We start from the raw sequence: 16,060 nt of genomic DNA, 5'->3' as shown, positions 1-16,060 counted from the left end.
AGACCAGATAATAGTGTGAAAAATACGGTATGCGTTTACATACTAAAAAACTTTCAATTATTTAGCTTTAATAATCAGTATGATGAGGAGTATAGTATGATGATGATCATGATGGTGTGTTGTAAAGAAATCCAAAGGTTTGAAAGAGTTTCAGTGTCCACCATAGTGCGCAGGCCCCCTCTGCAACATGATGGTTCTCTGTGAATTTACTTCCACCATTAAAACATTAGAGATTGGCCTCTAAAAGTGAATTTGGGCAGGGCTTCAATTAACGATGCATAGGCGGCCTTGTGGAAAACCTGGAAAAATACGTAATGTTCCCAAAGAGATAATAAACAAAAAAAAAGGAAAAGAGAAGACACGGCAGCCCCTACACCACTCCACTGCTGATTACCGTGATCCTCTCCAGGGAATATTTCTAAGAGAGAGAGAGAGAGAGAGAGAGAGAGAGAGAGGTTGTGTGTCCAGTACACTAGAGGTTCAGTGACACTACTAGAGGTCTGTAGAAGGCTTCATAGATGTAATGAAGCATTCCTTGTGCTCTAAGGACTCAGAATCATGAGATAAGTGTGAGAAAAGTCCTAAAAAAATAAGCGCAAAACCATCAACTTAACTGTGACCGCTCAGTGCACATGACCATTACTCAGGCTAGGATCAATCGAGGCTTTCATTGGCTGCTGAATGGTGTTTTGAGGACAAGCACCACCAGCTGTATCATCATCAGCAGCAGCAGCAGCAGGTTTAAAATCAGAGCTCCAGAGCTCCAGAGCCCCGCCCCTTCTCACTCACCGTTCTTCGTAGGGTCCTGAAGGAGGAGATTCTGGGTTTGACTGTCTTATTGATCTCCTTCAAACAGTACGACAGGGGGTCCCGGCCAAACTTTGGGGATGGGGGTCCGTTAGCGGGTGAGGGAGCAGGGGGAGTGGAGAAGGGTGTGAGCGGGGAGGAAGAGGAAGAGGAGGATGAGGAAGGCTGAGGGAGGGGTGTGGCAGGGCGACAAGGGACAAGGAAGGGTTGGGGAAAGGTGTGGAAAGGTGGGACCAACACCAGGCACAGACCCAGAGGAAAACGAGAGGGTGACGAGGCGACGGCAGGTCGTGGAGGAGAGAAAGAGCGAGGGAGGAGGGAAGAGGGTGAGGGAGACAAAACACAAAAGACACACAGATGACAAGGGAAAGAGAGAGACACCATCAAACACCATGAGCAACATCACAGAGCGAGGAAGAAAACACTGGAACAACCTCAGCGAGACCCAAAGCAGAACATGGCCCAAACCAAACACTAAAAAGCCCCTCAGCCCGAAGCTATTCTAAAATTTCCTTTTGCCTAAAAGCCCAATTGTTAAAAAGCCCTGTCTAAACATGTCTAACCTGTCCAGCCTCAAGCCAAATCCCAAATCTAACACTAAATATATCCAGCCTAAAAGCTGAAGCCCAAACCCAATATTAAACCTCAAACCCAATTCTAAACCACACTCAGTCTAAAACTAAAGCCCAATCCCAAAGCCAAAGCTTCAACAGCCTAAACCTGAGATCCAAACCCAATGTTAGCCTGCCCATCGGGAGTTAAAGCTCTGAACCAATGCAGAAAGTCCAAGGCTAAAGGTCAACTCCAATGTTAAACCAGTCAGGCCTCAAACTAAAATCCCAAACCCAACACTTATCCCAATGCTATCCCCAAACCTAAAACTGAAGCTCAAACGGCCTAAACCTAAAATCCAAACTCAATGCTAACCTGCACATCAAAAGCTAAACCGCTGACCCATTGCTCAAAATCCAAGGCTAAAGACCAACCCCAACACAAAAAATCTTAACCTTAAGATAAAACCCAAGTTTTACGCTAAACCCCAGTCTAAAGCTGATACCCAAACCCAAATGTGAAGCGTTTCACCTGGCCTTAAGCTAAAACCCAAACTTCATGCTAAACCTCCCCAGACCAAAGCTGAAGACGAGACCAATATAAACACGTCACTAGCTTAAAGCAAAAGCTCAAACCCCTATCCTGCAGCCCACAACTGAAGCGCAGACCCAGTGCTAAACCTCAGAAAATATCCTAAAACTAAAGCCCAATCATAATTCTACCCCCTCCACCAACCCAAACCTTAGGCCCTGACCCAATGCTAACCATCAACCTTACGCTAAATGCCAAGCCCAGTTTTAAAAGAACTCAACCTAAAGCTGAAGCCCAAACGCAATAAAAAACTACACAATAATGATTTGACCCAACCTTACTCAACTAACTCCTAGCCCAATACTAAATTCCCAAATAAAAAAAATATCAACCATGTGGTTCTTTAAAAGCCCCAACATAACTCTATCCTTCCATCCTAATGCCTAAAACAACAAAAGCCTGAACCCAATACCAATCCCAATCTTAAATCTAAAGCAAAAGCCCAAGCAAAATGATAAACACCCCACCTAAAGCTAAAGTCCCTAATGTTAAACGTCCCTCCAACCCTCCACTAACTCTCCCAATCCAAAACCTAAAGAACCAACTCAACACTTAAAGCCCCATGTTCCAACAATCCAAGACATAAAACTCAGCAAAGCAACACGATGGAGAAAGGTGTGGCTTCACTAGCTCCATAAATCAAACTTTTCTTTAGTCCATGAAACCAAAGGAAAACAAAAAAAAAAACAATTTAAATGAGAAAATTGTGGACCACTGTTTCGGTAGAGCCACACTTTTGTCCTTTCAACAAAGGCGTCTACAAAATGATGTCAAATTCACAGTAAAACACTGCAGTGGAATGAGCAACATTGGAAATGAATCCCAGCAATTTCAGCCAAAATAGCAATAGCATTTTGTTTTATTTAGCAGGCTCTAGGATCATCTCTGCTAGTGAGATTAACTAAACATTAGAGAAGATCCTCATAAACATCTGCAACTTCCTAATGGGCCTACAGCACATCTTAGGGAAGGACAGGATAAACTAAGGAGCTAAATATAAACCTCTCCTGTAAACCAGCTCCTGTTAGCCTTAAGACAGATGAGAGGCATTCTGGGAAATGTGGGTGGGAGGAGTTTTACTGGACCTGTGCTATTGAGGAAAGCAGGATAAAGCCATTCATTTCTAGGAGCGAGATTAGGCTCTGGGATTTCATTGGTTGGTTTAGGAGATAGACACACGGCACGATGAGGCAGAGCTGCATGCAGACTGGACGCAGGAAAAAGACACGGGGTGGAGGAGGGTCAATCAGAAGACACACAGAAGCGGGGTGGGAGGAGTTATGTGGTAGTATAGAGTAGCAGTAGTGGTAATAGTTGTATGCAGAGTGGAATTATGTGGGAAAGTAGAGGAATCAAGCAGTGGTACAGGACAACAACACTATAACAGCGGCCATATTTGTCATAAACTAGTCAGGAGGTTCCAATGCCGGCCCTCCAGTAGAGCAAACTCCTTCATGCAATGATAATATGAAGTATGCAACAATATATCATGATACACATCAGAGATTTCCCAATAATACATTTTCCTTTAGCGTAACCAATTCCAATACTAGGAATGTGCAAGGCGCTATGTGCATATGCGTCGCTTTTTTAAATACTGATGCCAAAACAGGCTCAATTACAATTAATAATTGATTATACAAAGCTCAATATTTATATACTAAAAAGGATAAGTTTCTTTGATTTTTTGAAAACCTCTGGAATATAATCAAGAGGAAGATGGATGATCACAAGCCATCAAACCACCAAACTGAACTGCTTGAATGATTTTTGCACCAGGAGTAAAGCATAAAGCAAAAAGTTATCCAAAAGCAGTGTGTAAGACTGGTGGAGGAGGAGAACATGATGCCAAGATGCATGAAAACTGTGATTAAAAACCACCAGGGTTATTCCACCAAATATTAATTATTTCTGAACTCTTAAACCTTTATGAATATGAACTTGTTTTCTTTGCATTATTTGAGATCTGAAAGCTATGCAAACATTTTTTTATAATTTTTTTTTAAACAGTTTGATTTGTTACTTTGCCATATTGTAATTATCAGCTTTATATAAAGCTGAAGAAAGTGATAGGAAATCTTGGCCAGACCCAGCCAAAACTGATCCATTCATTTATGAGTTATGAGATGCGGATTTCATTTTCCAGCAGGACTTGGCACACTGCCAAAAGTAGAACTGAATTACTGAAATAAAGTAACTTTTCAATTATATTCTTTTTGTGTGTGTGTGTGTTTTTCAGATAAGTGTGACATAGGGGGGCTTGTCATAACATATAATAATAATAATAATAATAATAATAATATTCCAGCATATTGCTCACTCGTACTCAGAGTAGACACTTGTGTAGAGATGTGAATGCACTTCCTATGCTGTTCTTTCAGACACTCTCAGCATTCTCACAGCATTTTAACCATGTTAACCAGACGCCACTGCGAGCGGGATCCTTCCTGGTGCTTGACGCTTCACAAAGGTGTTATTGTGATGGGACTGAAGGGTTTATTCTGTATTGTATAACAGTAGACGTGTGTGTTTGTGTGTCAGGGCCCGTGGAGGGACTGACAGCGGCTGTACCCTGCTTGGATATGAGCGCAGCTAAGCTCCGGTCATGCGCTGGGGACATAACAAAAGAGCTCACAGCCAGAGAGAGAGACAGCCATGCAAAAAAATGGGTTCTAGAAACACGTTTGTGGGTGTGTGGGTGTGTGTGTGTCTGGGTTGTGTGTTCGTTTAAAGAGAAGCGAGTGGGCGAAAGGGTTTTTTAAAGTTTCAGAAGATCATGCATTTTTCTAAATCCTGGGAAGAACAAAAGGTGTGGGAACCCACAGCATTTGAACTGAAGTGACACTAAAACTATTTGTATGGCTGTATGCGTTAAATCTGTATGCTAAAACAGACAACGTCAAAATATACACCCTTAATTACAATCAAATAATGAATAAACCCATAAAAACAGGGTCTGTTCAAACCTACACTCTAACTAAGCTAAAGGAAATAGCTAAATACGACTTCACTTCAAAAGCAGACAGACGTCTTGCACAAGGATTAAAGGCTTGGGTCATTTTCAAAGCAACAGTATTACAACACTGAATTACTAAATTACATCTTTCTAGGAATTTATACCATATAATATTCTCAGCACTGCTTCTCCCATCCAGGCAAGTTTCTACACAATCCTGATTAATATGTAATAGGGCTGCACGATATTAGAAAAAAAATTAAATTGCAAATGTTCTTGATGACATAAAGGGGTTGGACAATGAAACTGAAACACCTGGTTTTAGATAACAATAATTGGTGGTCTATGTTTTTTGGATACAATCCCGGTTAACACCCGAACATCCCTTTCAGACAGCTACCTCTTACAGCGTCCACAGTTAATCCTGTTGGATGTGGTTGGTCCTTCTTGGTGGTATGCTGACATTACCCTGGATACCGTGGCTCTTGATGCATCACAAAGACTTGCTGTCTTGGTCACAGATGCTCCAGCAAGACGTGCACCAACAATTTGTCCTCTTTTGAACTCTGGTATGTCACCCATAATGTTGTGTGCATTGCAATATTATGAGCAGAACTGTGCTCTTACCCTGCTAATTGAACCTTCACACTCTTACTGCTCTTACTGGTGCAATAATGTGCAATTAATGAAGATTGCCCACCAGGCTGCTCCAATTTAGCCATGAAACCTCCCACACTAAAATAACAGCTGTTTCAGTTTCATTGTCCAACTCCTGTATATCACAATATTAAACAATGCAGGGCAACAAGCACTCAAAACCCGAGGAAAACAGCAAAACAACAGTAATCGGCCCTTTAATCAGGCATTTAAATGGCTTTTTAAAGGTAAATAAGAGTGTTTTTTCTGGGATTAAAAGCGTGAATTCAGCTGTAACTGGAAATATCTGCAAATATGCAAAACTGTGCTGGACTGAGGTGCACAGCTTTCCACACGCCCTCGCCCTCCCTCTCGTGCTTCTCAGGCAGCAGCAGCCTGTCACTCACACAGACACAGAGACAGCGCTGTGTATCTACTTACTTCTTGTGTCAAGAATCAAAACATGATGACAATTGCAACATGACGTGTTTGATTTAATTGCCTTAAGTGGCATCGCGCGTTCTGCGATGTAACTATCGTGTATACGCACATTGCGATGACGATGCTTAAAAACAATATATCGTGCAGCCCTAACATATATAACATGTAATATACAGTACACACAGTATTCAAACTGGTTCAAATCTGCCAGGGTTCCTACCTTGCTCTTCTTGCTGAACAACCAGAAAGGCTTGCTCTTGTTTTTGCCCAGCAGATCCAGCGGACCCTTCGGAGTGCCCAGACTGCTGTCAGAGGAAGCCCGGTTAATCCCCTGACTGTAGTCCTCGAACTCCAGGTCTCCAGGCCGTTCAAAGCCTGATTTGTGCTGCTCTATGAGAACCAAGGAGTCCTGAAAACACAGACACGGATAAGAGCTATGCGACAGGTTTTTTTGACACAAGATAAAACGTAGGTTTCACCTCAGAATAAGGATTGATTTCACTAGAACTCTAAACTTGTACAGGTTCATTTAAAAAAAATTGTCATTGAAAAGTTACTTTATTTAAGTAATTCAGTTCAGAATGTGAAACTCATATATTATATAGATGTATTACACACAGAGTGATCTATTTTAAGCATTTATATATTTTATTGTATTACAGCCAAAAAAAAAACCAAAAACCAGTGTCTCATAATATAATATTAAAATATTATATTAGAATATTATTTGAACTTATTTTAATTAGTTTAATTTATTATTAGTATTAGTAGTAGTAGTAGTATTTATTTTAGTTTAGTTATTTTTTTTTATTGAACTATGTAAAAGTTAGTTTTAGCTTAAATTGTACTTTTTTTGTTGCAGTAACCTTATATTCTTTTGATCTATATTTTTTATCAATTAAACTAAGTTGTATTTTTACTTTTATTCTTATTTTTATCTTATTTTTTATATTTTATTCACTGTTATTTTAAATTTAATTAAACAGTTTTGGCATTTATTAATTTCTTTGTCATGTAAATCCCTGTATTTGTAAATGAGCTCGGCTCATTTACAAAAAGTACCAATTGGTACTTTTGGCAGTGTGGGCAGTGTGCCACGTCCTGCTGGAAAATGAAATCTGCATCTCTATAAAAGTTGTCAGCAGCAGAGGGAAGCTGTAAGATATGAAGTGCTGTAAGATTTTATGGGAAAACAAAACTGGACTTTAGACTTGATAATAAAACACAGTGGATCAACACCAGCAGATGACAGACATGTCTCTCCAAACCATCACTGATTGGTGGAAACTTCACACTAGGCCTCGAGCAGTTTGGACTGTGTGTCTCTCCACTCTTCCTCCAGACTCTGGTTCCTTGATTTACAGATGAAATGTTAAATTTACTGATGATCAGTGATGGTTTGGAGAGACATGTCATTTATGGAGATGCAGATTTCATTTTTCAGCAGGATTTGGCACACTGCCCACACTGCCAAAAGTACCAATTTTCTGAGATCCTGATTTCTGGGGTTTTCAGGGGTTGTAAGCCATAATCATCAACAATAAAATAAATAAAACACTTAAAATAGATCACTCTGTGTTTCATACATCTATATAATATATGAGTTTCACATTTTGAATAAAGTAACTTTTCAATGATATTCTAGTTTTTGAGATGCACCTGTATCTGAGCTTAGTTAGAAAATAAAAGTTGTGTGTGTGTGTGAGCCGAACAAAGACGTTGGGCTCACGTTCTTCTCGTTGACATTGGTGCCAGCTCTGGTGATGCCCTCCAGGCACTTCCCGATGATGGGCATGACGTGCCGCTCCGTGTCGGCAAACAGGATGTAGGTCTGAGCTAGCTTCCGCACACGCTTCTCATCCATGTCCTGCAGCTTCTACAAGAGAAACACACCCCCCCCACACCACACACACCATCAGTACTGTAATAGACACCACGATACATCAGAATGCTATATCGATGGGGCAGATTCATGGAAACGCACAGGAGGAGGTTGATGACTAAACTCTTCACTTACGTTAAATATAAGAGGCATGTCTGTGAAGTAGAACTGGTTCTGCTCTTTGTTGTATTTCTGTAGCTGGGCAGCGTAGTCGTTCTTGCACTCCTCTGCTATGTGCATCCTCATGTGTGCCTGCTGTTTGGCCTAAATATACACACAGTAGTCAGGTTAGTGTAGAAAGACAAACATTGATATTATAAGGAACTGGAAACGGTCTGGAGAGAGCAGCAGTAGAGCTCACATATCAAATTACTACAGAGAGCACTTCAGTTTCTGAATCAGTTTCTCTGATTTGCTATTTATAGGTTTATGTTTAAATAAAATGAATATTGTTGTTTTATTTTATAAACTACAGACAACATTTCTCCCAAATTCCAAATGAAAAAAAATAGTGGCATTTACAGCATTTATTTGCAAAAAATGAGAAATGGATAAAATATCAAAAAAGATGCAGAGCTTTCAGACCTCAAATAATGCAAAGAAAACAAACAAGTTCATATTCATAAAGATTTAAGAGTTCAGAAATCAATATTTAGCAGAATAACCCTGTTTTTTTTAAATCACAGTTTTTTTTAATGCATATTGGCATCATGTTCTCTTCCTCCACCAGTCTTACACACTGCTTTGGGATAACTTTATGCCTTATACTCCTGGTGCAAAAAAATTCAAGCAGTTCAGTTTGGTGGTTTGATGGCTTGTGATCATCCATCTTCCTCTTGATTTTATTCCAGAGGTTTTCAATTAGGTAAAATCAAAGAAGCTCGTCATTTTTAAGTGGTCTGTTATTTTCTTCCAGAGGTTTGTACAGGAATGAACATTATGCAGCAGTTGGTAGAATGCCCAATAAATTGTACCAGTCAAAAGTTTGGACACACCTTCTCATTTAACAATTTTATTTTTTCTTTTTCCCTACAAGTGTAAATAATTAGTGCAGTGATCTAGACAATGAAGGAACTTAAAATAAGTGTTAAACAAACCAAAATACTCTGTGAAGCATTTAGATGCTCTTATCTGGGGAGCTGTTAACTTGTTGTGGTTTCCGAGACTGCTAAATCAGATTTACTTTTTTTTAGGAGTACAAGTCTAACTTAATTTTTGCACTATAAGACGCACTATCAATTAACCTCTATTTTCTAGTCTATTTTTAAGGCTGGAGCATTAGCATTCAGTCTGATATACTTATACTCATCTCTGGACAGCAAAAGAGCTAGCGCTGTGGTTAGCGCCTAATGCTAATGCTGCTCCAGCAGTGCTAGCCAGGGTTGGCAGCAGGCTACTAATAATGCTGGAGAACTAATTTAAAACTCCTGTATAACGCTGTACTTTAGCTAAGTAATTTTACTGCTCTTTACAACCTGAATGGTAAAATTCATACATTATGTGCACTGGATTATAAGGTGCATTGTTGATTTTTGGGACAATTAAAGGATTTTAAGTGCAATTTATAGTGCGGAAAATGTACGTAAAATAAAAAACACTGGTTCTGATAGGAAAAGAAGAGGTAGATAGAGGTTTGGAGTATAGATAGCAGCAGTACAGATCTGCACACACACACACACTCACTCACACACACATATATATCTTCACAATCAAGAGAGTGCATGTGGGTTACCTTTTCCACATCAGCTTTCGTTGCATTGATGTCCTGATCTGTTTTCTCGGCGTACTGTGCCGTTTTTTCTGCCTCCCGCCACTCTCTTTCAAAGCGCTTTTTACTCTGTCTCACACACACAAACACACAGAGAGAAAGAGAGAGAGACACACACACACACAAAGAGACACACATACACAATATTAACAATCTGATTCTACAGTGGAAGCACAGCTTTTAAAAAGAAGAAGCAGAAAAAAAAAACCCCTCTTGTTCTGAACTTTCAATCAACAAAACACCTAGCGCTGGGGGAGGCATCAGAAATGCCATCAGTGTGTCCACTGATAACAGACCCCCAGCCAAACAATTACCACCCCCTTCTCCCTCGTTCAATACGCTCTTACAGAGCAGAGCATGCCATTGTGACAGCAGAGGGAATATATACAAACGGAGCGCATACAAACAAAAGAGAGCTCACTCTCAGCACAGAACAACACTCACTCATCAATCCCAGACTGCACCCTGTCTGCCCGTCTCAATGAGGGGCTTCATAAACGGACGCAGCACAACAGGGCATTGTAAAGCACCATCGCAGACGGAGACGTGCACACTTACATTGTCCAGCTGCTTGTAGGTGCTCTCCAGAGACTGCTGGGCCTTTTTTCCGTCTGATAGATGCTAAAAAAAAAAAATCACAAAAAAAAGGACACAAAGATAAATAGACGGTTTTCAGTGCAGTTTGGCCTCAACGGTACCACACAGTAACACCCCCCCCCCCCAACCCAGTCCCGAGCAGTACACACAATAAACACACACACACACTGATATTTTGGGATGTAGTTATTGAATAACAAAACCCCAAAGCATTCCTCCAAACATCCAAATCTGACACCAGTACAATATGATCCCCCCACTATTCCAATTTCCCTCAAACCACAACAGTACAGCATGCTCTCCTCCTCCTCCTCCTCTTTCTCTATCCCACCCTACTCCAGCTCCCCGTCTCTCTCTATTCGCTCTCCACCCATCCATCCATCCCACTGCAGACTTTATTTTAAGCATGGCCCAATTCTGCTCTCCCTCCCTCCCTCTCTCTCTCTCTCTCTCTCTCTCTCTCTGTCTCTCTCGCTCACTGTCTCACCGTCTTGCGCTCCAGTTTGAGCTCCTGCAGGTACTTGGTGAGCTCGATGCAGATGTTCATCATCATGTTCTCAGCGATCAGCTCTCTCTGCCCCGCGTAGTCGTTCATCTCGTTCAGAATGTCCAGGAAAGACTGGTGGTTCGAGAACCTTAAATTAACAGAGTAAAAAGAGAAGATATAATTGATAAAGGATTAAATTAAAGCATAAAAAGGAGAACTCAATTAAAGAAAAAAGGATTTAAAAAAGATTAAAAGAGAAAAGAAAGAAAGATCAAAAGTACAATAAAAGTAAAGTTAAAAAAAAAAACATAAAAACATGAGAGAAATCAAAAGGTAGAACTGAAAGAAAAGAAAGAAAGAAAGAAAGAACTTGTGAGACATAAAAATGTAGAAAAAATTACAAAACAATGAAAAGAAAGGAATAAACAGGTGAAAAAGAGGAACAAAAGAACGAAGGAAAGAAAAAAAGAAAGAAAGAAAGAAAGAAAATAAGAAAGAAATCGAGAAATATGGAAATCATAGAAAAAAACTTGAAAGTAAAAGAGGAACAGTGAAAAAGAAAAAATAAAAAAAAATAAAAAAAACTTAAAGCAAGGCACAAACAAAAAGAAAAAAACAAATATTAAAATTATATAGAAAAAGATTAAATGAAAAATGTATAAAAGAAAAAAAGATAAAAAGAAAGATAAAGATAAAAAATAATTGATAGATGAAATTACCAAGTGTGAAAGATAAAATTAACTTTTAAAACACAAGTAATAAAAAAAGAAAGAAAACAATTTAAGTTGACAAAAAAAAGAGATAAGAGTGTGAAAGCACGAGAGTGAGATAGAATGATAGAGACAGAGAGAAAGAGAAAGATTGAGTGAGAGATAGAGAGAGAGGTAAGAGATAGAGATAGAGAGATGCTGCAGGTACTGATTTGAGGGCTGATAAAGGTTAAATGTTGGAGCAGCTCATTTCCATCCTGAACTTCCTCTTTCCCGCAGGCTGCTGCTGTTCACTCATTTGCATGACTCTGATCTCAGGATGAGCAGCAGGTCCAGCTGCAGGTCCAGCTGCAGTCAGACTCCACAGTGCTCCACCACACTCGCTCAGATTAAACTGATTTCTGATCAGGTTTAATTGATTTGGTATTGTATTGCTTACCTGCACTCCTGCTCCTCTTTACTGCCTCGTTTGGGACAATACTTCTTACTGAGATTCCTGCAGAGAGAAGAAACCAGATCAGAGCTCAATCAAACTGCATTAACAACACTGAGCGACTGCACATCTTATTTTGAAGAATGTGATTAGCGCTGTTTTATTTGATGGAGTGCAGCACATTTACAATAAACATCACTGTACAAAGTTCAGAATAGTACTAGGTTCAGCTCTGGCTACTTAGTAATGCTACATCAACAGCAGTTCGAGAAGAGGCGGAGTCTGATTTCACACGTATCAGAGGAGGCATGTGCTGGTCTTCACCCTCCTGGTGTTGGGGCTAGATCACTAGTGATGGGGGATACATTTTTTAAATATAAAAAGATTAAACCTGCTGTTTAAACTGAACCAAAACGTGAAACTTTCAGGCTTTTGTTCTGAAACCTGGAGTAGCACTCGCTTAAAATTTAAAGAGCTTATTGTATTTTTGCACCAGATTATAAGGCTCACTAAACGACACAAGTAAGGATGCCTACATTAAAGTGAACAAGAGTGTCGCCATGTTTCCCTTCTAATGGGAAAGCTGGGAAAACCACCAGAAGTAAACAAAACTGTAATTCTTAAAGAAATACATTTTCCTTTAAAGTCAAACGAGCACTGGGCGTTAATCTACACAGATTTCTCTCCTGAAAACCATTTATTTGGGTGAGTAAAAAACTTCAGTAAGTTTTTGTCTAACAGACAAGTGAAGTTTCTCCAGCACTAAGGCTGGGAGCAGCAGCATTGCACTGAACTGAGGAACCCTGAGTGTTCGAGTAACCCAGTGTTATATCAGCTAGTGGTTCGTCCAATGTAGCTTGTTTTAACATGGCAAACATGCAGACTACAGTCCGATATACTCACCTCTGAATTTGCGAAAGTGCTAGCGCTGCGGTTAGCGGCTAATGCTAATGCTGCTGCACCCAGCCTTAGTGCTGGAGAAACTGAAAATAGTGTACATCAGCAGAGTGGCTTTACTGCTCCTTAATACCTGACTGGTAGAATTCATACATAACATGCGATTTTGGGAAAAATGAAATGGTTCAATGCATTTTCCCGGGTGTTTCTCATCTACATATTGATATCCAGGTAGATTTAATTTGTTGGTAATGTCGATGGATCACTGTTGAGCCAAACTATCTTTGATTTTTGCACATAATCACATGTTTAATTGCTGGTTTGGCCACTTTTTTTTTTTGCTAAGGGGGTGTGTACCCTCTACAGTAGAATGTCCTTGCTCCAATCCTAGTTTCCGCAGCTCCCTGTAGTGTTTTGTTTACCCTGCTCAGAGTCACCCGAGTCACATCATTAGTTATTCATCAACCTCTTCTGGGAATCAGGTGCACCAGAGAGGGGAAAACCACAAAACTATGCAGTGCAACAGAGGAAACTCCGGGACTGAAGCAGGACTGGACGAGTCCTGCACGTTTTAACTTGCATGTGATTTTTATCAAATGGTTCGATTATATGATCCCAAACAATGCTGCTAATGCAGTGCGTGTACTTTACTTTCTCTACACAGTCTAAAAGATGCAACTCCTCTTAGTCTACAGTGTGGCTTTGAGTGTGGAAACACATGTCTGTGTAACTAACTGTTATTTCCTTGGCCAAGAAATTTAAAATGTTACAAAATGTCTACTAATATCTCCAAATCTAAAAAGAATATCTATATAGGGGTATTTAACCACAGATTTTAATCACTTAAGCAATAGAACACGAGAGAAGTGTTACCGCGAATAACATAACAGCTGTGATTTGGAAGATTATCTCAGCCGCTGTAAAACAACTGTTTACATCCCATTAAAAGCACCTTCCTCAGTGTAAATAAATGCACTGGGTCCGTTCAAAAGCTCAGCGCGACAGTAGCTGCACCCACAAAAAAAAAAAAACAAGATTTTTCGAAAATGAGAATCTATTCTGAATCGTTCAATGTCAGAAAAGCGTTTCGAGCTCGAATCGATTTTTTCCTGCACCCCTATTATCAGCACAGTGATGGCGGCTCCCTGAGCTGATGTTAACAGTGGTTTTAAATAAGCTTCTTGCGCAGTTTTAAAGTTATTAATCCCTCGTTTTAAATGTCAGGGCTCTCCGGATTCTATCAAGGATGTCTGGAGCTACTTTGAGTCTGTGTAACAGCGTAAAAAGTGATTTATCGGGGGCAAATTACGCCCCGAAGTAGCCTTTGTAAAGAATGCTGGGCAAAAAGCACAACATTACTGGATCTCAGAAAGTTGTGGGAGAGAGGGGGTGTGCTATTTAACAAAGGTAAGAACCCTACACCAAAATTACATTTTACACCGGAGTTCTCCTTTAATTTTTTTCATTTTGCTGCAGTAGTGTATTTTTTTTTCTTTTTTCATTCAGTGTTTTTTCATATCGCCAAGAAATACTGTGATATTATTTTAGAGACATATCACCCACATCTACCGTGTACTTTGGTATGAAGAAACATCATCCTATACATATAGCTATAGTTGAACCTGAGAGGGGTCTGGAAAGGCAGAAATTATCACAAAAAAAGTGTTTTTTTTTTTTTAAAGATTAGGAAATGTTTATAATAATTTTAAGCAGGATCGATATGTTTCTTACTTCTAAGAAACACATTTAAGCTCTTATTGTGAAAAATATGATTTAGGGTTTATTGGCTCTTTTAAATTCGAAATGAGTTAATGCTCTTCATAAAATGGTAAAATATGCCTCTACTATGAATAAAATATGGGTTGCAGAGATGTGCAAATCATTGCACTGTGTATTTATTCACTTTTTACACAATATCCCAACTTTTCTGGAATTGACACACTAGGGATATTAAAATAAACATTAAATAAAATAAACTCCCCAAAAAAAAAAAACATTAAGTGTACACAGTTTTAGTGGTAGAACCTGAGCTCACCGAACCCAAAAACACATTATTTTGATTACTGGCTCCAGGTCAGCACAAATTTCACTCATCATCATCTCGCACACTTACTGCAGTTGCCAAGCAACAAAAGAAAAAAGAAAACCTGAAAAAAAAAATCTGTAGTAAACAAGCCTCAGATACAGCATCTCCACTTTACCTTGCCAACAGGATACTTATTTCATAATGAGTACAAATGTTTTCAAATGATAGTTTTTTTTAAAGCCAACATGCTAAAAACCATGATTACCATCCATTTACTTTAAATGCAATTATTGTAATAATCACTTTTTTTTCCCCATTGGTTTCACCCACAAACCATCTGTGGTGATGCAGGTTAGTGGTCGTGGTCCAGCTGCTCACACACTTCATGTTGTTATGTTACAATATTGAATCTGTAATTGTACTCTTTTGTTCAGATTAAGCTTTAAATGACCTTAAAAAGGGATGTGCAAACAAGAGACCATGGACAGACCAATAAGCAGCAAAATCAATCAAAGTCCTCAAGATCTTTCACTGGAAGAAAAAGACCAGTACAACAGAAACTTTCAAGACAATATAGGACCATTAATACACAGCTGAACCACCCTGGCAGCTTTTAAACATGGTGGTGGTAGTGTGGGACAATGTGGGAAAGTTTTGAAAATTAGAATATTATATAAGACCAATAGTACTTTTGCCACTGTGTTATATTATCAAGTTCAAAATCAGTGCTTTCCCGGAAAATCAATATTTTTAAACAATATTTCATCACAGAAATTATTGTGATAAACGATACTATTGCCATTTTAACAACATATATTAAATGCCACTGACATAACTATAAAGGAATAGCATCACAAATAAATTTTTTAAACCAACAAAATTTTGGGGAATATATACTTCTTTCTTCTCATTTTATTGAAGCATTGATCTGGTTTTCCATGACTGGCTAAAATGCTGTTCACTATTATATATATATATATATATATATATATATGTCAACAAACATACAAATGAACACAACAGATGATATCACGATTATCCAAAAAAAAATATAGAATGTCCATTTATTGTACGATAAATCGACAATGTAATGTAATTATCGTTCCCTCTGCTGACAACTTTTATGGAGATGCAGCATTCATTTTCCAGCAGGACTGAGAACACTGCCCACACACACAACCAAAAGTATCAACTGATCTTATATAACATTCTAAATTTCTGAGACACTCTTACTATTAAAGTAACTGATAACCATAAAGCAGAAGATGGTAGTTAAC

The 16,060-nt window shown here is 39.0% G+C and overlaps 1 protein-coding gene across 3 annotated transcripts in view; it reads right to left on the bottom strand.

Annotated features, from left to right (window-relative positions):
* The window catches only part of trip10a (thyroid hormone receptor interactor 10a), a 45,728-nt gene that overhangs the window by 12,717 nt on the left and 16,951 nt on the right, over window positions 1-16,060 (bottom strand). Inside the window, exons 3-10 of one of the 3 annotated variants that reach the window (XM_022668113.2) lie at window positions 11,867-11,923; window positions 10,718-10,865; window positions 10,192-10,254; window positions 9,598-9,702; window positions 8,001-8,129; window positions 7,713-7,859; window positions 6,204-6,392; window positions 790-972 (exon numbers count right to left, since the gene is read on the bottom strand). In XM_022668113.2, coding sequence (XP_022523834.2) covers window positions 790-972; window positions 6,204-6,392; window positions 7,713-7,859; window positions 8,001-8,129; window positions 9,598-9,702; window positions 10,192-10,254; window positions 10,718-10,865; window positions 11,867-11,923 — 1,021 coding nt within the window. Of the gene's footprint in view, window positions 1-394; window positions 419-789; window positions 973-6,203; window positions 6,393-7,712; window positions 7,860-8,000; window positions 8,130-9,597; window positions 9,703-10,191; window positions 10,255-10,717; window positions 10,866-11,866; window positions 11,924-16,060 lie in introns of all 3 variants that reach the window. The other 2 variants (XM_022668114.2, XM_022668115.2) reach the window with 2 other exon arrangements.

This window comes from Astyanax mexicanus, chromosome 3 (genome assembly GCF_023375975.1).
Source record: "Astyanax mexicanus isolate ESR-SI-001 chromosome 3, AstMex3_surface, whole genome shotgun sequence".
In the NCBI taxonomy this organism is placed as follows: domain Eukaryota; kingdom Metazoa; phylum Chordata; class Actinopteri; order Characiformes; family Acestrorhamphidae; genus Astyanax; species Astyanax mexicanus.
The sequence above is the reverse complement of the archived record's forward strand: the minus strand, read 5'-3'. Positions and strand labels throughout refer to the sequence as shown.